The 22,396-nt window shown below is 35.2% G+C and overlaps 1 protein-coding gene and 1 long non-coding RNA gene across 51 annotated transcripts in view; one reads left to right on the top strand and one right to left on the bottom strand.

Annotated features, from left to right (window-relative positions):
* The window catches only part of lmo7a (LIM domain 7a), a 76,500-nt gene extending 61,106 nt beyond the window's left edge, over positions 1–15,394 (top strand). For 18 of the 50 annotated variants that reach the window (XM_073911898.1, XM_073911891.1, XM_073911899.1 and 15 more), the window contains 12 exons: positions 766–791; positions 1,752–1,859; positions 2,242–2,331; positions 4,157–4,566; positions 6,123–6,179; positions 6,284–6,339; positions 6,482–6,640; positions 9,009–9,195; positions 9,293–9,538; positions 11,101–11,209; positions 14,503–14,605; positions 14,700–15,394. In XM_073911898.1, the coding sequence (XP_073767999.1) occupies positions 766–791; positions 1,752–1,859; positions 2,242–2,331; positions 4,157–4,566; positions 6,123–6,179; positions 6,284–6,339; positions 6,482–6,640; positions 9,009–9,195; positions 9,293–9,538; positions 11,101–11,209; positions 14,503–14,605; positions 14,700–14,722 (1,574 nt within the window). In that variant the 3' untranslated portion in view covers positions 14,723–15,394. The remainder of the gene's footprint in view (positions 1–765; positions 792–1,751; positions 1,860–2,241; positions 2,332–4,156; positions 4,567–6,122; positions 6,180–6,283; positions 6,340–6,481; positions 6,641–9,008; positions 9,196–9,292; positions 9,539–11,100; positions 11,210–14,502; positions 14,606–14,699) is intronic. The other 32 variants (XM_073911903.1, XM_073911901.1, XM_073911900.1 and 29 more) reach the window with 3 other exon arrangements.
* LOC141376113 (uncharacterized) lies at positions 7,645–22,136 on the bottom strand. Its single transcript, XR_012385316.1, has 3 exons — positions 22,022–22,136; positions 10,282–10,358; positions 7,645–9,634 (listed from the first exon to the last, which is right to left on the bottom strand). It is a non-coding gene; the product is annotated as an uncharacterized lncRNA (long non-coding RNA).
* Positions 22,137–22,396: the final 260 nt, after the last annotated feature.

The following is a 22,396-nucleotide window of genomic DNA, read 5'->3' as shown; positions in this document are numbered from 1 at the left end:
AAATTGGTATTTCCCACATTGTCAATAATTATTGTCAACCTGCATAAAACATTGGTTGCTGTTGGTGTATTGACACACTAAAATTTATTGATACTGTATATGATTGAAGTATATCATGCTTGTAGGCCTCTAAAAGACAGCATGACAGAAACCATACCAACATTCAAAGCACTCTTAATGAATATAAGAAACTACATCATCGAGATTTTTAAAAATGTTACAAAGTTAGCTTATTCTATTACTATAATTTAAAGGATTTTCTAACAGGTATAAATGAAAGGGTGCAATATATGCCAGATACCTACCTTTTCTCAAGTCAGTCTTGACTGTAGGCACAGCTCAGGGAAAAGAAAACAGGAATGAGTGTGAAGTGCGTTGGTATTGTGTTGTGAATGTAAAATGCGCATGAAGTGCTGGGCATGGATGTGGGGTTTGGTCTTACTAACAGTCAGCGCTTCTGCATGTGGTATTGCATTTGGAGACTGGCCGAAGCTGTTTATCTTTGGGATGTGTTTTGCATTATTCATTGGGTCGTTCATTGACGTTTCTGCATGTGTTTGTTTACCAAAGTCATTGCATGTGGTTCCAAGAGAACATTTATTTTTTTAATCTGTACTGATTTCTTATTTTAGAGGATTTTATTGTATCAGACATTGTGATAGAATGATAGTTGTGTTTTACCTTCACGCTACAATGAAAGATTTCATTTGAATATAGGCTGCATTTTATCTTTTGAAAAGTATCTGATTGTAGCTGTTTTTGCAGGTGGATCTGAAACACCGATTTTAAATGTAAGTACAACTGAAAATGTTTTTCTTTTATTCTAAACAATGTTTTTTATTTAGATAGTTCAACTAGTTTTAAACTCCCACCTGTGGTTCTGTATACAGTACATTGAAAGCTAATTAAATGCAAGCAAACTGTCATTAATACAAATAACATTTGTCTAAATAAAATGTCAAAATATGAGCAAAAAATATAAGCATAACAGATATATTTTTATAAAAATGAAAAACCATACCTATTTTGACCTGTACTCATTAAATATTTCACTAATATATTATAAATATTATAATACTATTAAATAATTTTATAATTATATCAAATAATACACAATCCTACTGTATTTTAAAGGATTATCTGTCATCAGATGATTCTAAATATGCATTTTGGTGTTTGAAATGAATTTAGAAATTACACTAAACTCTACCATAAGAATACTACACACTTTCTTACATCTGTTTAAGCAGCATCGTGTGCTTTATTCATTTAGAGGTCAAATATGTTGAGTGGCTTCTGGCAATTTTTTATTTTTATAGCAGAAGGGCCAAAATGTCTTTATAAGTAACAAAGATTTTCAACCCTTGGCCTAACTGATGTTGTTTACAAAGCAAACATAAGATGCAAAAAAGATACTGAAGCAACCATGCCATTAACTCTAATTTCTCTACTTTGGTCAACCCATGTGTCATTTGAGAACTTGACAATTGCAGTGCTTTCAGGCTGTGTTGCACTGTATAATAAAGTTAATTAAGTTCACTTATCAGCGTTTACAAATTTAAGTGGATTAAACAAAACAAACAAGTTATCACCAAAAAAACTCAATAATTGTGCTGTTTTAGCTTATTTTGAATAAGTAGTTTGAACAAACAGCAAACGTTTTTTTTTTTTTTTTTTTTTTTTTGAGTGAAAGATATTTGATCTGTCCAATGTTTGCCTTAAGTAACTTAAAGAGTTGTGTGTTTGTATAGGTTCCAGTGCCCTCCATCACTGCATCCACTACACGCTGGTCCTGGGACCCAGAAGAAGAGCGCAAGCGACAGGAGAAGTGGCAGAAAGAGCAGGATCGTTTGCTGAAGGTCAAAATCACATTTGCTTTTACATTGAGTTTAAATGTTCATGTTGGGTGAGAGAGAATAAATAAAGTAGCAATTGAATATGTGAGTTTAATATTGTCTCTAGTTCCTCAACATTAGTTTTGGAGGATATGTTTTTCTGCTGATGCAAGGCATGCTGATTTTTTGTTTCACTAATGCAAGGCATGCATTTATTGTGGGGTTTTCTGAATGCAGAACTTTTTTTTGCAATTAAATGCTGTTTGTTTTGAGCATTTTAAATTTAGTTGATAAATAATTGTAGCAGTTATTCATTTCAATTGTTTCTCTGAAAACAAATTCATTGTTTTCTTAATAAATGATTTCATCTTCTCACTCTTGTTTACCCTTGCTCTTGATGTTGCAGGAGAAGTACAAAAAAGACCAAGAAAAACTTGACGAGGAGTGGAAAAAGGCACAGCAGGAGCTTAACAAGGAGAACTTCAAAAATGATGAGGTACATAGGAGTATGATTGCACACAAAAATGACAGTTCAGTTCATCATATGCAGATGTCTAAACAGCATAACATATAGTAAAGGATTGTCTACTACTATAGTAAAAATCGTTGAAAAAACTATTTAGTAAAAATAGTCCAAACTAATATTTATATTTTAAGGGGAAACTCGATATTGCGCTTACTACTTAAAGGTTCTGTTCTGGTAAAAGTCAAATTATGCCACATATTATTTTTCTGAAAGTGTGGTGATATTACATTTAAAAAAAGCTGATTAGTTGACTTTATTTAAAAAGTCAGTACAATCATTGCTTTTAAAGCGCATAGTTAAACCTTGTCGCCTTAAACAGATTAAATATATGAACTGTGCATAATTATAACAGTTAAGTGAACTTAACAGTTTGAAGTTACAATGACTTTATTCACTTTTAACATAAAATGAACTTTACTTGAAATAACACTTTTTATAAAATAACTTTTTTAAGTAAATAATCACAGTTTAAAGTGTACATTAAAAATAACTAATATCTTGTCTTGTGGAATTTTTTGTAAACATCTCAAGGCATGCAAATAATTGTTTTAAATTCATTAATTTTGTCTGGAATAGTATCTAAAAGTACATTCACCGGTCACTTTATTAGGTACAGCATACTAGTACCGGGGTTGGACCACCTTTTGCCTTCAGAACTGCTTTAATCCTTCATGACATAGATTCAACAAGGTACTGGAAATATTCCTTAGAGATTTTTGTCCATGTTGACATGATAGCATCATGCAGTTGCTGCAGATCTGCGGGCTGCACATCCATGATGCAAATCTCCCATTCCACCACATCCCAAAGGTGCTCTAATGGATTGAGAACTGGTGACTGTGGAGGCCATTTGAGTACAGTGAACTCATTGTCATGTTCTAGAAACCAGTCTGAGATGATTCACACTTTATGACATGGTGCGTTATCCTGCTGGAAGTAGCCATCAGAAGATGGGTACACTGTGGTCATAAAGGAATGGACATGGTCAGCAACAATACTCAGGTAGACTGTGGCGTTGACACAATACTAAGGAGCCCAAAGTTTGCTAAGAAAAAATACCCCACTCATTACACCACCACTCAGCCTGAACCATTGATACAAGGCAGGATGGATCCATACTTTCATGTTGTTGATGCCAAAATCTGATCCTACAATCTGAATGTTGCAGCAGAAATCTAGACTTTTCAGACCAGGCAACGTTTTTGGTGAACCTATGTGATTTCTAATCTCAGTCTCCTGTTCTTAGCTGACAGGAGTGGCACACAGTGTTGTGCGTTCAGAGATGCTCTTCTGCATACCTCGGTTATAACAAGTGGTTAATTGAGTAATTGTTGCCTTTAATCAGCTCAAACCAGTCTGGCCATTCTCCTCTGACATCAACAAAGCATTTGCGCCCACAGAATTGCAGCTCACTGGATATTTTCTTTTTTTTTTTGGATCATTCTCTGTAAACCCTAGAGATGGTTGTGCATGAAAATCCCAGTAGATCAGCAGTTTCTGAAATATTCAGTGCAGCCTGCCTAGCACCAACAACCATTCCACGTTCAAAGTCGCTTAAATCAGCTTTCTTTTCCATTCTAATACTTTTCCAATTCTAATACAGTTTGGACTGCAGCAGATCGTCTTGACCATGTCTACATGCCTAAATGCATTGAGTTGTTGCCATGTGACTGGCTGATTAGAAATTTGTGTTAACAAGCAGTTGGACAGGTGTATCTAAAAAAGTGGCCAGTGAGTATTTATGAGTTGCGCTGTCAAAAACTAAATGTATTTTGTTATTATTTCTGTAAAACAGGAGCTGAACAGACACTCTCTGTCCACCATCAGACAACCTACTGTTTCATGGGAAGAGCAGAATGCCTCCAAACTGGCCCAAATAGAAGAAGACAAAAAGAAAAGACAAGAGGAGATGCAGCGTTTAGAGGAAGAGAGGAGAAAACGAGAGGAAGAGATGCTGCGTTTACAGGAAGAGAGGAGGAAACAGGAGGAACAACAGCGTCTTGAGGAGGAGAAGAGGAAGAAAGAAGAAGAGGAAAGGAAGAAACAAATAGAGGAGAAGCAGCGTTTAGAGGAGGAGAGGAGGAGGAGAGAGGAACAACAGCGTCTGGAGGAACTGAGGAGGAAGAGGGAAGAGGAACAGCGCCTCCTTCAGGAGAAAGAGCGGAACAGAAGAGAGGAGGAGAAGAAGAGATTTCAGGAGCAAGAGTGAGTTTCTGTGGTTTCATTATTTGTGTTACACTGATGTGAATGTCTAATCTTCTCAAGCATGCATGTCAGATATATGATGAAATAGAACTGAATGCATGCTTGACAAATATAATCCTGCTTTAAATAACAGAAGTAACCTGACTAAACTGCCATTATCTGTGTTTGGGGCTGGGTTGTATGTATTTGTAAAGCATGTTTTAAAATTATATTTGTTATTTGTTTAATTTCTTGTTTTTCATTTGTTATAAACCTAATTATGAACATAGATCAAGCAATAAAGTCTACAAATAAATAGCTAAATGGGTGCAAAGAATTGCAAATTGCAATTCTATCTTTCTATCTATCTATCTATCTATCTATCTATCTATCTATCTATCTATCTATCTATCTATCTATCTATCTATCTATCTATCTATCTATCCAATTCATCTTTATTTCTATAGCATTTTAGTTCTATGGCATTATAGCATTCTGTTTAGTTCAGGTCATTGTGGTTTAATTTTCACTTCTAAAAATCCAAACACTGGAGAGCAAATCCATCGAGTGGCAACAGTGGCGAGGAACAAAACTTCACCAATTGACAAAAGTGAAGGGAAAAAAAACTTGAGAGAAACCAGGGTCAGTTGGACAAGACCATTTCTCCTCTACTCAAACTTCCTGTGTAGAGCTGCAGTTTTCACGCTGGTGGCTGGAAAAAACTGGACGTCCATCGTGGAGAAACTGCGGGTGTTCAGACTGGTTCAATGGATCGATGCAAAGACTCATCCGTCACTGTGGTCTTTCAGGAATCAGTCTCATTCTCTCCTCTCCTCCATGACCGCCAGCCAGCCAGCCAACCAGCCAGCCAGCCAGCCAGCCAGACAGACAGACAGATAGACAGATAGATAGATAGATAGATAGATAGATAGATAGATAGATAGATAGATAGATAGATAGATAGATAGATAGATAGATAGATAGATAGATAGATAGATAGATAGATAGATAGATAGATAGATAGATAGATAGATAGAGAGTGTCATCACGGCAAAGACAAAAGAAGTAAATTATTTAAACAATTGCTTAGTCTTCTGTAAATCAGCACTTGGAAAATATTTGAAAAAGAATAAAAAGTGAAAAGAGAGCTAATAATTTTGTCTTCAACAGTTTACTACAGTATGTGTAATTGTAATCAATGTTTTTTGTGTTATACAGTACAATGTGAAGTTGAGATTGCTATAAGATTTTCTTCCCACAATAAATCTCTCATGCTCACCACGGCTGTAATTATTTGTTGAAGAACTCAGTAAAAAATAGGTAATAATATTTAGTGTAAAACAAGTACTGGTAGTCTAAAATGATTTCAGCTAAAAGTAACTATATAATGATGAATTGTGTAGCTGTGATAAAAATACAGCATCTATGATTTAGGATTTTGGTCATAAAACCCAGCCCCAGTCCAGCGTCTTACTCATGCATTATTAACCACACTAATTTGTCTTCTATTAATGTTGTTCAATCATGTCCGTGTGAACATCTGCTTGTCTGTGCTGATTCTGCTGTTGGCCACACAGTAAGGTGGACTCCTTTTGCTATACCAATGTTTACCCTGAATTATCCTACTCACACAGGTAATCAGACTGTTTGCACTAACATTTGCACTTAACAAAGCAATGCTTTCAGGTTTGGGGCTCCTGCAGTAAAGAAACTTACATTAAGCTCTTTTCATCTGCAGGTCCATTTCCAAATCTACCCCAGAACTTGATGAAGTTGCAAAAACAGATATTAAAGGTCAGTGCAGCTTTTATCTCTTCCTTTATCTTGTTACCTGTGTCTGTTATTGGGCTGTGCTAAAGCAGGTGCTGTGTAAGAGATTGTGTGAGATCTCTGGAGTGTGTTAGTCAGATGCTGTAGGGTCTGCGGCTCTCTGCAGGTGTCTACGGCAGACACAGGGGTTTGGCAGGATGGCTGCTGGAGGAGGAACTGAGGCGAAAGAAAAACCCTCAAATGCAGAGAAAGCAGGCAGCAAGTGAGCTAGAGCTCGAGAGGAGAAGCATTCTTAATGCCATGAAATACCGAAACCCAGAAAGAGGTGTGCGCGGCTCCAAACCACGCCAATCAAACAGCTGTCCAATCATATCGGCCTGATTTATGCTAATTTCACAAATGTCAACAAAATCAGATATAATCAAGACTGTGTGCATGTGAACTGTGTTCATCTGATTATAAACTGAACTGTAAAATATAGTGGGGTCAAAAGTTTAAATGCTGTCATGCAACAAGCAGCGTCTGCTATTATGGATATGGAGATATGCTAAATAAGGATATGCTAAATAGGGATAATTAACCCAAAAGTGAAAATGACCTCATCATTTACTCTCCGTCATGTGATTTAAAGCTGATATGAGTTTCTTTCTTTTGTTGTACACAAAAGAAAGTATTTTGAAGGATGCTGGTTGCTGGTACACATTAACCTTTGTAGTAAAAAAAAACTCTGTGGAAGTCACTGGGTTCCAACAACCAGCATTTTTCAAAATATCTTCTTTTGTGTTATACAGAAGAAGCTCAAGTAGATTCTAAAAAAGTGAAAGATGTGTAAATAATGAGGTGGTTTTCGTTTTTGGGTGAACTATCCCTTTAAACAGACAAAACTAATACATTTATTCTTTTCCTGCTTATACGAAAAAAGCTGTCTACATCAGCAGGTATGAGGGGTCTATATTCCTTAGGAAACTGAAACTAAGGAACAGACGCTCCAGAAGGCTGTTCAACTTGCTGAATAAGGTGAATTGCCACCAGTGTGAGTCTGACTAAAGCTGACGTGTGGAATACACTGCAAAAACTAGCACGACAGATGTTCACCAAAGGCCTGAAGTTGGCAGACGACTAACCATTGGCTTGTTGTGTGCCTGTTAAAAATACTACTTCCAAAAATAAAAAAATGAATAAAAAAAAAAAAAAAAAAAAAAAAAATATATATATATATATATATATATATATATATATATATATATATATAAAAAAAAATATATATATATACATATATATATATATATATATATATATATATATATATATAATTTATAAGATTGTCTTGGCAACTGAAAAGTAAAATTACTAAATAAATAAATAATGATTCATATAAGTTAAGTTAAATATAAGTTGTTTACATTATATGACTTTTTATTTAATAAACAAAAACGGTTTATCTACAAACTCGAACTCTAGCTTGAGTTCGCTATTTCTGTAAGCCAATCAGGATTTTAATGCACACACAAGGACCAATCAGCTTTCTTTGTCTTTTCACCAGACTACTCTATTGACATCAGAAAAGACCACAAACACAAAATCCCACAAAATCAGCCGGCTAATTAATGCTGCACACAGTTTTGAGATGTGTGTAAATCTGATGATTTTGAAGCATTTTTAGACAGAGATGAAATGTTAAAATCTTTACATTTAATATTAAGCCTTAAAAGGCAAATACTTAATTCATGGGGCATATAATTCAATAAATATAATTTAAAAATTCATATAACGCATTCAATTTATTAAATTTTGACACATTAATTAGATAAAATTAACATCTGCACTGGACAAAATATTTAGCACTGCCTTGTATGCTTTATTTGAAACAAGAAAAAATATTCATTCTAAAACATTCAATAAATGTTTTAGAAAGCAAAAGTTTTACTTTCTCACACATTGACATATTGTTACAACAACAAATTATATATTTTTGATTGTATTTCTTGAAAAACAATGCTTCAATGAATGATCGGCTAGATAGATCCTTAAAATTCCAAGTCGAAAATGACTTTTTAGAATAAAAAGGTTCTACAGTATCTGCATTTGATCTGTTTTTTTACTCCAATTTGCAAATGTAAGAGAACTTTGATAATTTACATTTAGAGAACATTTAGGGTTTGTCATGTTAATGTATGAAAGAGAACTGTTACACATATTGTTTGCTGGAATGCAAAAACTTTGAAGCTCATTATCAAAACCATTTAAAATGGAATCTTATATTTCCAAGGTGTGAAAGTTCTGACCAACTGGAAACATTTGTATTATCCTTAAAAGTACCATTTTTTTATGTGTGAATGTGTGTTTGTATTTTTAAATACTCTTTTAAATACTCAAATTCCTTTGATAAAAGCTATTTAAATCCAATGGTTTGCATAAAGATTTGACATTATCTAGAAGGATCTTCTTAAAAACAAGACCTCCTGAACATCTGTGCCTTTTTATTTCCAGGTTAACATCATATTTTAAATAGACTTTTACTCCATTATTCAGACCCCACTATATATATCTAATCAGATGAAGACTGTGTGAAATCAATTGCTCTTGATGTGAAATTACTGTACAAGATAAACTGTATATCAACTGTTTCTTTGTTATTAATGTGTTTGTGTGTGTTGTGTATGTGTGTGTGCATGTATTGTTGGCTTATGCAGCAAGCGGTGGTCTGAGTGAGGTCAACAGGGACTATCAGAAAGAGCCTCTAACTCAGTCTGAGCTGGAGAGGCAGCAGATCCTTCAGGAAATGAGGAAGAAAACTTCCCTGAACACAGACAACAGCTGGATTCGCCAGAGCACTTCTAGTGTCCCTGCCAAAGAGCCAATCGATCTACCCATAAGAAGGTCAGAATCTGAGCTGTTTTCTTATGTTGTAAAAAAAAGAGCAAGCAATTACAATAATGAGGGGGGAAATGACAGAGCTTCAAACACTTGCTTGCAGAGGTGAGTCTCTTGACAACCTTGATGAGCCTCGTTCCTCCTGGAGATCATCATGGAGCACGTCAAACAGCACCTCGTCCATACCAGACTATAGCCGGCCACATTCAGCCCTCTCTGGCTCCACATTGCAGCCGGCTGGACGTCCAGGCTCTGCCACTATGCAGGCATCTCAATCCATGAGCTCTCTCAGGCAGTCCACTTCCACACCTGCAAACCCACCAGAGCCTCGAGCTCCACAGAGAAACAGGTACTCATCCCTGAAACATATGCAGTGTTCTTTTAAACCAGGGTTGTCCAAACATGCCACTGTAGGGCCAGTGTACTGAAGAGTTCAGCGTCATACCTGTCAACATTAGGATGTGAAAATAAGGTAAATAAACAGAGTAATATGTTTTATTATTTACAAAAGAAAATATATATATATATATATACATTAGCAGCAAATACATTAACAAACAGTTCAGTTTATTAAAGTTAATAGCTATTATAATGAAATAGAATTTAGCTATCAGATATAATTAGCCATTTCTTCACTGTATAACTTACACATTCTGATTACAGAGCAACGAATGAATCTCTCATTTATTTAGATTTTTTCATTTGATTAGGTGTCACTTTAAAATGCACACATTTAACCTTGAAGGCATTCGACTGCTTTCCTAACTTTTTATGCTCATTTAAGACGAAATTAGTTGTGTTTGAAAAAAAAAAAACACCAAGATCAAAATCTTTAGATAATATTATTATTAGTTATGTGTATACGTCTGTTCAGACACGCACCCAAAATAAAAAACTAGGGGGTCTAGTATTTATTTTTCCTTCTATGGAAGTCGATGGTACCAAGTTTTCAGCTTTTCAAAAAATTGTCTACTAAATTTTTATGCGCATCTCAGGGTTAGAAAATGTTCAATAAATTTGAATTTTTGGGTTAACTGTCCCTTTAATATGCCAAAATATAACACAGAAACATCCACAATAACAAGCACTTACCACAACAAAACATTTTAATCCAATCCCTATGGGATGTCTACCCGGGTCATATAGAAGTAAGTCCTCGTTTTGTTTACCTTAAAAACATGAATTCAAAATTACAATTGGTAAGTTCAGAACTTTTTTTAAACCCATCCGCGAAATATAATAGAACTGTACAATTCCAAAGAATATACAAAGATACTAGCTTTTTCATAAATTACAGTGAATAAAGCCATAAATCAAAAACACAAAATTATGGCTCTCAAACTCATATATATATATATATATATATATATATATATATATATATATATATATATATATATATATATATATATATATATATATAGATGGTAGATTTTTATATTTTAGATGTACTGTATTACATGTTGACAAAAACATACTGAAGATAATGATGTTATATTACGAGTGTTGCAGCACCAGTAGAAAGTCTAGTGTGCAGTGGCCAAACTATAATGTGACTGTGGCTTTAAATCTAACAAATACAATAAAGTTGCTGTTGTTGCATTATTTTTATGCAAATGGGAATTTAGTTTTAGTTTTCTTTAAGCAAATCTGGAGTTCAAATTGGACACTTTAATTCTTTAAAGGATGCTTGAGCTATCCTTATGAGCTATCCTTACACTGCTACAATCTTTAATCATTTCGGATATGTTCTGAATTAAAGCCATTTGAGAAACCATCTATTTATTTCCATCCATTCCCACATGTCTTCCATTTTCATGTTGTCTTCAAAATATGTTTACATTCACATGAGCCAAGGGCTGTGCGCAGGTCTGTGTTTCTGGGCTTCAGATCATGTTTTGTGTAATCTAGGTCAGTGAGTGGCAGGAAAATCTGTTCATTCTGTGATACACCGCTGGGCAAAGGAGCAGCCATGATCATCGAGTCCCTGGGGCTTTGTTATCATTTGACTTGTTTCAAGGTGAGCGTTCAGCTACTCTGAGGTCAGGTCCAGCCTAGCTTCATCAGTGACTAACCCAACTACTCTGCCCTGCCTGCTTTTCTACTATTCTAATCAGTTCTTCTATGCACGTAGAAATGCAGCCATCAAAATGTCAACAGAGAGAATCAAAATGTCAGTTCTGCCTTTCTAGCACATGCAGCACTGCCCTCTGACTTTTCCTTCTTTCCTTAAAGACTATCATTTTCTCCAACTTGAGAACAATCCATCAAAACTTTTTTAGTCTGGACTACACAAATGCATTTCCTTTAAGATGGAATTTGGGTGATTTTGCTGCAAACACAAGAGGCTCTTTTTTAACAATCAAGGCTCAAAGTTTGAAGTGCATGGCGCAAAAACATTAAGGGCATGTCTGCATGCACTTTTGCTATTTTAAGGATGGAAAAATACAATTTGCGCCCTGACAAATGATCTAAAAGGGTTTTGCTTATTCCCTTAATGAGTAACGGGTGTTTTCTGAGCATAACGTGCATTAAACCTATCAGGGTCTCCCATTTTCTTTGAGAGTCAGTTATGTCACGCCATAGCTATTTGCATAGCTGACTTTGTAAGTGGAAAACTGACTGGAAAAACTGAACGCTTCACTAGCGAGAAAACAGTTAAACAGACCATCTGCAGTGCAAGGATAAAGAACGAACCTCCTCCCTTGGACATCTTTACTTTTACTCTTTACTCCTTCCTTACTTAAGAAATGGTGTTGTACGCACTCCACTGAAGACGTCCATTAACCTTTATATTTAATTTCATTTGTTAAGCGCAAAGATTTGTTTCAAAATGATCTCTAAATTCTGTTCTAATTTCCAGCAAATAAATAAAGGAACAATAATAATGAAATGTGGTCAAAAAAGTTATAGAGTTATAGGCTATCCAAACACTCATCCTTTTCTTATGCCCCATTTGATCCAAAACCCGATAGGTGGACAAATCTAAGCTAATTTTTAATAAAACAAATATAAATATGCATATAATAAATAACACTACTAATACATTTATACAAATGCAAACTGTCATGAATAAACTGAAAATTATCCTAAGGTAAAGAAGGGATGGGTAGTGGTTGTTATATTTACGTAGAAAAGAACAATTTTTGTGACATTTTAATACTTCATTTGTTTTTATATGTAAATATATTTGTGTATTACTGTACATTCTGTGTGTATTAAGCAATCTGTACACTTTTAGACCCACATACAGGTAGGTGCATAACTAACGTGCTCTGCGCTGGACTTTAGAATAGCTTTTACTTAGTCAGTCGCCCAGTCTATTTCAGTTGCTTAATATAGCAATGCACCAACAACGCACCTTGACATACCTCCTTTTTAGACCAGCACAACCATGAGTCCACAAAGTGGTGCAAATGGATTTTCCATTTAAACAACGTGGCATAAAATGTGAAAAGTATAGTTGCACTGGTCTGAAAATAGCAACAAATTGCACCAAACATGTCTTTTGCCTTATTAAGACAGATGTATAATAGGGCCAATTGTTTTACTATGAACACTTGGATTATACTGTACTGTAAAATCATTCCATCACGGAAACGTCATATAAACACCCATAGTCTAACTTCACCTACTGTAATTTGCTTTAATTTACATAATAATTCAACTGTCCCTACACTGAAAAAAAGTGTTGCATGCAGAACTGTTGCAAACAATTTATTTGTGTTAAATTTAAACAAACAAATTAAGTTTAATAATGTTCAACTTAATTTGTTGGTTTAAATTCAACACAAATAAATTGTTTACAACCACATAACGTAAAAAAAAATTAAGTAAATCCAAGGAATCATCTTTGAATATTTTTTTTCAGTGTATTACGTTATTTAAAATGCTGTCCTACATTAGGTTAACATTCATCCAAGCTCAAAAACTTTTTCATTTTCAAATGAATCAAAAGTCTGGATTGCAGATCCCAGTTAGGCTTTGGTTTGGGTGTAAATTTTAACTTTTTTTAAACTAATCATTGAGTTCAGTTTGGTAGCATTAGATTTTGAGACTCTGTCAGCATTATCCATCTATACACAAACATCTTGACCTAATTTGGTTGTTTGGTTGTGTTAAAGTGGTAAAAAAGGTTTTAAAAAAGGCTTTTGGTTGTGGTCAAAATATCTCTACTTACAAAATCAATTGGAAAGAGTAATAAAATAAGATAATTATTACCCCTGACTATTTAAACATTAAAGTCCCAATGAACCGAAAGCAGAGATTTTTATTTTATTTTTGTATTGTGATGCTGTTCCTAGAGAAACTGAATTTTAAATGATAAAAGAGTGGGCATGGCTTGTTTTTTCTACCTGAATGGATGTAGTAAAGTAGGCATTTCATTCAGAAAGATCGGGAAAGGGGTTTTAAAAGACCTAACACACTCCACCTGCTTACCATTTCTGTTTATTGTCAAAACTGACAGTGGTTAAGTATGTTAGCCATGCCCATTACCTTAAAATCATGTAATCTGAGAATAAAACTGAAAACAAAAATGCATTGTCAGATTTTAATTAAATATAAGAAAGGCAAACTTTTTTTCTTAATGACATGCATATGGTTAGTTTTGATTTCTTCGGGTCTTCGGAACTACAGCATACATCTACAAATTCCCTTACAAAAACCAGGGCACACATTAAATTTGAAACAATTATGCTCACGCACACACTGCAGCAGAGAGCATTTGTTTAGGAAATATCCACAAATGCACATATTAAAAGAGTGAGGTTTAAGTTTGAGAAGCATTTGAGGGTAATTACTGCAGATTGAATTTGTTGTATCTTCTGTAATTTGGCACTCAGTGCTCGTCTGCAAGATGGGAAATTGCACCATGCATAATTCAACACATTTCTGTAGTAAATCGAGTGCTAAAACAGCACAGACAAGTGTGTGTGTGCAAACAAACCACGCTATTAGTGGGCGTAATTCATTCTTATTGAATTCCCTCCTAAATTTATTCCCATGCCATCAGAGCAGCAGTACGTGGCTTAGCTTAATCGTTCCTCACACATCCTCATCATTTCCCCAAATGCCAATCATTTGTACCTCTTCTCATCCTCTCATTCACACTGCATTGTCCTCCTAATCTTGTTGATGGGTTATTTCTGGATCTTTTGGCTAATGTTGCCGTTTCTATTGCATATCCTCTTATGCCGCTTATACTGACCTCAAGCTAGGATTCTCTCTTGGAAATGGAGGCGAATGTACGATACAGCATTACATAGTGGATTGTGCTGTCTAACAATGTGTTCTTTCATCTACTGTTTGCAGTGTTCTGACTGCAGGTCTGATCTGGGAGGCTCACAAGCAGGAGCAGAAGTCAGAATACGAAACCAGCAGCTCTATTGTAACGTCTGCTATATGCGGCTCAAAAGTAGGCCAGACATCTCTGCAATATGCGCAGCTCCGTTACATAGTTCACTGAGTGATTTCTGATGTTCTGTTTGACTGTATTTTTCTCTTTCCAGCTGGGCAGCCCACAGCCATGTGATCTCGCTGTACTGCAGCAGATCCAGGAGGAACCAATCACAGACAAGGAACTATTAACGCTCAAGATTGATGAATACTAGGGGATTTCACCAGCCTTGATTATTCAGCGTGCTTCTGTTCTTCTTCTCTTTTTTTACAGAGATTCCTAAGGTTGTTTATTTGAATTTAAGTATTAGTAATTGTTTGTACAAAAAAGAAATGCATGTACCTGAAAATATGAGCTATGCATTTTGAAATGTACACAGGCTTGTTTTTTGAGCATTCATAATTCATCCACTGTCTTTTGGAAATTCTTTTTGATTTCTGGCTGTTTAAGTGATGTCTGTACGGCCCAAAAAGTGTTTATAGGAATTATTAGAGATATGCTATTTTAATTTTTAATGCTTATAGTATATAGGTTTCTCCTGCAGTTTGTGCTATATAAGGGTTTGTTGACTAAAATATCCTGTTATTCCATTTCATCTGTGCCTTTTTGTGTTCTGGTGGGGAAAGATGATTAAGGATAAATCCATTAAGAATTTAAGAGTGGCACGGTTAGTAAGCAGCGCTCATGAGATATACATATTGCATTGGTAGCACCTATTTTATGCAATGTCTCTGCAAGGGGGAAGATGGATCTAGAACAAAAGCAGCATATTTAGTAATAATTGTAAATAAAATTGCCAAACTATAATGTTCTCTGTGTGATTTACTTGACCCCTTAATCAGATTTAGTTCATCTAAGAGGCTAAACTCGACATTACTGTCTAAAAGTAGCATTGGTTCATCTTTCGTTTTCAGTCTCATCAGTCACTAGGGTTTTCATCCAATACCTTTTCATATGGTTCATGAATTATGTTTGGCACTGCATTTCCCACGATGCATGTGTTTTCTGTGAGTGTATATTATTCTTTATTGCAGATACCTAATTTCATTATTATTATTATTATTATTAAGTTTCAATGTGAAAGAAAAAGAGAAAACCCCAAGTGAACATGTTAAACATAAGCATTGTAAACATTTGAAAAGCTCACCGAAAGCCCCAAGTTTCTCTTTGTTTATCTGTATATATTTTGCCATCTTAACATTGTAGAGAGCCTAATGACAATTATCAGTTTGACAGATATATCATCTAGAGTTAAAACTAATATATGGAGCTTTGATGTAGTTTCCTTCCAGCTATTTTCCACTCAGACTTGGATGTTTATGGCTTTATCCATCATCCAGAAACGTATAAAAGTAGTTTTATAGCCTACTGGCTTTTTACAGTTATTCTTTTAATAACTTCTTCTAATTTTCTTAATCTTGAGATTTTCCTTGATACTATTACAAATTTAAAGCACTGAGAACATTGGGTTTGCCCTGCTAGTTATTTGCACCCATAAGGATTTTTTTTTTTTTTTCGTGAGGCATTTTGACATTTTCTGGGTTGTGAGACGAGTAAGTTGACATATCTGAATAAACCTGTATAGTGGCCAGCAGAGTACACAGTTTGTGTGTTTTGCTGCTAATATAGCATCAGCACAGTCTTTAAAGGGGCGGTCCAGGGTGTATTTTTAAGACTTTATAAGATGTTTATAAGATGCAAAGCAATGTGTGCTCATGCTTCAATTGTAGAAAATCATGTTCTTTTTTCATATACCTTACTTTGATTATATACAGCTACTCAGCTAGCATGAAAACTACTGCCTAGTTCCACTGAAAGGCCTGCCCTCAAGAGGCTCTGATTGATCAGCTAACATAACGTGCTGTGATACACGGATCGGCTCCATGAACTAGTTACTAAGAATGTGTAACTAAATTACAGTTACTTATGAAAATGCTAAAGATTACAGATGGGGTTACATCTAAATATGTTGAATAATATTAATATGTTGCTTTGCCTGTTTTTGATAAGCATGATGCCTTCTGTTAGGGCCATTTATTAAAGTGGTGCTATTCTGATGCTTTTGATTAGTTTTGCAGTTTGATTGCAGCGCACCAAGTCTACCAGTGACATCAATCCTCTCTGCCGCTGAAAGCATTAGGCGGCTGCTACAACCAGTCTGAGAGCTGCCACCATGGCAAAGATAAAAAATGCATTTCATTGCTGGAAATTTTTTAATTATTTCACCCTGAAATCCGAGAAGGGCACAAATATAACAGTTAACAGCTGGCAAACTAATTTTGCACTGAAAATACTTTCAATACGGCTTCAATGTGGAACCTGAGGAAGCATCTGCAGGAATGTACCATTAACCTAGCCTTTCTTTATTTTATTAAAGCAAATGGTTTTGTCGTTATCGTGGGTGTACAGAAATAAAAACAAACCCTTTCATTTTGCATGATATATTATGACCTGCAAAGTTATCGATTTGTGAAATTCAGGGCACCAACAGACACTTCTGGCCAAAGTGATTTTATCACATTAACAGTGTTGGGCAGTAGTGTTGCTACAAGTAACTTAGTGACGCTACTAGCCTAACTACATTTCTCAGTAGCAAGGGGAGGGGTGAAATACCGATTTTGGAAATAGTGCACCTCGTTGGAATAACCTAGTTGAGTGATTCTTACCCCTCATCATTTGATTGACAAAGACAACATAACTTAAAAGCTCAGCGGATAGCAGCGTGAGTGGCGTAGCTCAAAAAGCACATGGCATCATGTTTTGACGCAATCAATCAGCGTCTCATGAACAAGTTTTTTTTTTCCACTACAAATCAGATTTTGCCTACTCTTCATCACAAGTAGGACAAGTGGGAATCATTAATAAGTGGATGTATTATGGAAGATTGGAGAAGGGTTAAATCCATTTTTAGAAGTTATACATTAAAAATACCCTTACAAATAAATTTTTGTACTTCTTCAGTGAACTTGAACAAGTATATTAACATTCATTAATTTTCACTAGTTTTGTTGGTTTTTTTTTCCCAAAGTGTGCTTTAAATGCTTTAAAAATAAGTTAACTTTGTAGACTATAAATATATGTATTGTATATCATTTATTTTTAAAATGCAGGCAACACATTATAGATTAACTTTATTAAAATATATATATATATATATATTCATCTTATTTTTTAATTCAACTATAGAGGGACGGCCAGGTAGGGGGCCCTACTAGACATTGTGCCCAGGGGCCTCTGATTTCTTAATCCGGGCCCGGGTCTATATATATATATATATATATATATATATATATATATATATATATATATATATATATATATATATATATATATATATATATATTTATATATATATATATATATATATATATATATATATATATATATATATATATACATACAGTTGAAGTCAGAATTATTAGCCCCCCTAAATTATTAGACCGCTTGTTTATTTTTTCCCTAATTTCTGTTTATGGGAGAGAAGATTTTTTCAACACATTTCCAACATAATAATTTTAATAACTCATTTCTAATAACTGATTTATTTTATCCTTACCAGGATGACAGTAAATAATATTTTACAAGATATTTTTAAGACACTTCTATCCAGCTTAAAGTGACATTTAAAGGCTTAACTAGGCTAATTAAGATAACTAGGCAGGTTAGGGGGATTAGGCAAGTAGTTGTATAACAGTGGTTTGTTCTGTAGATAATCAAGAAAAAATATAGCTTAAAGGGGCTAATAATTTTGTCCCTAAAATGGTTCATAAAAAATTCAAAACTGCTTTTATTCTAGCCGAAATAAAACAAATAAGACTTTCTCTAGAAGAAAAAATATTATCAGACAAACTGAAAATGTCCTTGCTCTGTTAAACATCATTTGGAAAATATTTTAAAAAGGGGCTAATAATTCTGACTTCAACTGTATATATATATATATATATATATATATATATATATATATATATATATATATATATATATAGTTTGCTGTAGTAAAGGCTGAAGTATACTATGGTATTTACTATTAATTCAAGATAGTTCCTAACAATACTACATCATGTAGTGTAATTTAATATTGAAGAGTTATATATACAATATAATGCTTATTCCTAAATATTTCCCTTTACTATAAATTACTATTGCATTTTAAATGTGTAACACCTGGTTTTATTGGATTGTTTGTTTTTGCTGTTATAATTTGTTTCTGTTTGGTACAGCATATTATTATTGGAGCAGCGTATTTAGCATATTTATATACAGCATATTTATTGGAGAAAATAAAAGTCAGTCTATTAACAACTGTATAACATCTCTTAGACTTCATTTAACCACATTTATCAAAATAGCAAGGTTTTAAATTTAATTTTTATCTCTATCAAAACATGAAATAAGGTATCTAACCAATATAAGCATAAAACAGTACAGTAGGCTAGCATAGAAAAGTAGTCTACTTTAAAAACAGTTTCATATTGAGAAAAAAAAAACTGATGATAAAACAAAACGCCAACAACCGGTTTACAGCATTGTAACAAGCAACAGATGGTTTCTGATATTGTATTATTGAACTTATTCTTTTAGCTTTAAAAAGGCAACCTAATCATGAAATGATCCATGCTAACTGTCGATGCCTACAACTGAACTTGTGGATTTCAGAGGAAAAAAATTTAAGTAGCTATATTTATTAGTAGGCTATTATAGATAAATGGTAGCCTATATATAAAAATGGTAAGAAATTGTATTATTTAGATTATTTTGCTCCAAAGAACACTTGTACTAGGTTTACATGTTAAACCTAAGAAATTAGGGATTTTTACCAGACATTGTGCATCATTTCATAGAAACAATCTCATTTATTCTAGGTGTAATGTCCTGTGCCATGGCTACTTTCATTACAAACATAATGTGGTGGTCTGTGAGGCGGTATCTGTGGGATGTTTTGGCAGAGAACATTAATTCACATGAGTATTTCACCTTGGTTGAAATTGTGGGTTTTCGCTGTCCACTTTGCGTTTTTTTGTCATTGTGCTAGTTCCAAAAATATTTGACCTTGTTTACATTTAGTGTAACAGTATGCTAACGTCTAAATTAGTAAGTAGGGTAAAGCGCAACAGCACCACCTGCGTCTCAATATTGTAATTGTCACAGACCTAATATTTAAAGTGAGCAAGGGCCACTTGAACTTCATTACTAAAACTTGTTGTCGGGCCTGATTAAATGTTTTGACGAGCCACATTTGGCCCGCGGGCCTTGTAATTGACACATGTGATATAGAGACAGTGCACACACTGGTAAGGATTGTGGGTGTTTACAGTGGTTTTACGGATACATATGAGTTTGTAGCTAACTTGTTATGGTGCCAAACATAATTTTTTATTGTTCACATTCATGTTTATGTCCTTGCTACAACATTCAGTTAACGCTAGAAACTGTGCATGTAATAGATCGACTTTAACAAATGAAAATACTTACAGGTTGTGGCTCACAATCCACAGCTTCTGCTATTATGGTTGGAGCTGCTCCTTCTTTTTAGCCAAATCCAAAGCATTACCTAAAGCAGGGGTCTCAAACTCGCGGCCCGCGCGACCGCTGTACTCTGACAGAATCAGCGGAGCGGGGAGAGAGAGCGCTCCCCGCTCCGCTGATTCTATCCGTACACAGCGCGCTTGTCACTCAATGCGCATTGTCGCGCGCGTTCTGATCAGCTGTGTTGTCGCGCGCGTACTCAAGAGCGGTGTTATCGCGCGCCTACTGAAGGGCGGGACCGAGGGTGTGTCACGTCGCGGGGGCACTTTTGATCATTTTGGAAGGGCACTTTCTATGCAAGACTAAAAAGGGCATGTGCTCTGCACAGGTTGAGCCCTATGTGTGCACGTGCCTGCCCTGCATCTTGTGTTGATATTATAGGTAGATACAGACTGATGTGACTGGAGTGGGGTGGGGGTGTTTTATTTATACATATATACGCCTTTTTTTAGGTGAGGGAATGGAAGTTTTGAGTGAGTTCCCCCACTTTTTTCTCTAGGACTTCAATAAGTCAAAGTACAGGTCTAGACTTAATGATGATCATCTTCAAGCCATACTGAGGGTCTCAACTGCTTCTGCTCTAAAGCCAAATGTGGTTCAGATTTGTGAGAAGAAGCGCTGTCAAGTCTCTGGCAGCAAGAAGTAGGCAAAAGATGCCATGTTCAGAAGAACTGTTCATAATCTTCACTCAATGTTCTATTAATGTTCAGGACACTTCGTGTTCAGAAGAAATAATTAAAACTGTTAATAATGACATTTGAGGACTTTTTTTGTGAAATCCCTTATGCGGCCCAGCCTCACCTAGACTTTGCCTCCTGCGGCCCCCAGGTAAATTGAGTTTGAGACCCCTGACCTAAAGCGTTTGTGATCTCACTATTCCTGGATGTTATTTTTTTTTTTTTTACTTTGAGTGTATTACATTCAGAGATGTTGTTTACGTTCACACATCTTTTACACATGAACCAAAGTTTAAAATATGATATTGTAGTAGACCACCCTTTTAAAAAGAGATGGATGAGGCAGCTCCACTAACTCCACTGTAGAAAAGTGAAGGCAAAATGTCCTAAGTGTTGCTCCTATCATTGTGTGCCAATAAAGTCATTTGAAGCCTGAGTTTGTGTTGCAGTGTCAAACTACGTTGTTGCACACAGTGAAACATGTACCTGTTGCAATCACAACTATGAATACAAACTACAGACACAATGCCACATTGTCTGGCTTTTTGTTATACTTGATAGTGAAAGGGCAACAGGAGAGGCAATGTAAACCACCGATTTATTTGTGATGACAAACAGAGAAAAGAATTGGTAGATGCCTGTGGATAAAAAAAAAAATCTAAAGAACCGCTTCTTTGTTCTTTCTACTTTAGCCTTAATGCCTTTGAGAGTTTTAGTAGACAGCTACAGTAAGCGCTTACAGGTGGCAAAGGATATAAGCGTAGGCTTATACCAAATGCCCTACCATCGATTTTTCCCCACAAGGAGTCTAAAACTCACAGATATCAAGTGAAACTCATGCTGAGAAATTTTCTTGTCTCTGCGAATTCTCAACACAAATTTGGTTTGATATCTGAGAGTGTAGACTAAAGTAAAGAAAAAATACATAGCCTCTCTCATTGCCCTTTGACTGAAAATTACAGTCAAATACATAATGTGTCTGGAAAAATACCAAATACCACCTGGAGCAACCATTTGACGTCAAGCACTGCACAACTAAAATGACAGCCCACATGGTGAGTGAGTGTGCTAATCATCCATAATCACGTGGTATTTACGGCGCAGGTAATTAGCTCAAAAACTGTTAAGCTAAATGTCAGATAATAAACTGTATCCTGACGGTGAAGTCGTGCCAGCTGATCTGCTGCCAACTCAATGCTGGCGTTCCTCCAGGTATCACAAACCTCCTCACCTGTATACGAACTAACTTCATCCACATATTCTCTCTAAAACCTCCTCCAAAAGACAGGCTTAACAGTGTTTATGCACTCCATCTTGTTGTTTCAAAGCTGACTCAGCTGTAGGGGGCGCTGCTAGTAAAGATGAACAGTTAATTGACCTGTGGAAAAAGCATAGAGATCTTTGAAATTCAGTTAAAGAGCTGTTACAGATGTCCGATCTCATTGTCTGCGTGGATGTAGTTTTGTGGGTGGAGGGACGAAGGCTTTCCTCCTGCTCTTCCACCTGCTATCTGGACTGATGCTAATTTTAGTCCACATTATTGATATCAGCCATGTCTAGTTGCCATGGTTTTAGTTTCTCCTGAACATCACCTGCATGGCAGCCT

The sequence above is a fragment of the Danio rerio genome, chromosome 9, assembly GCF_049306965.1.
Source record: "Danio rerio strain Tuebingen ecotype United States chromosome 9, GRCz12tu, whole genome shotgun sequence".
Taxonomy (NCBI): Eukaryota; Metazoa; Chordata; class Actinopteri; order Cypriniformes; family Danionidae; genus Danio; species Danio rerio.
Note: the sequence above shows the minus strand (reverse complement) of the source record. Positions and strands in the feature narration are given on the sequence as shown.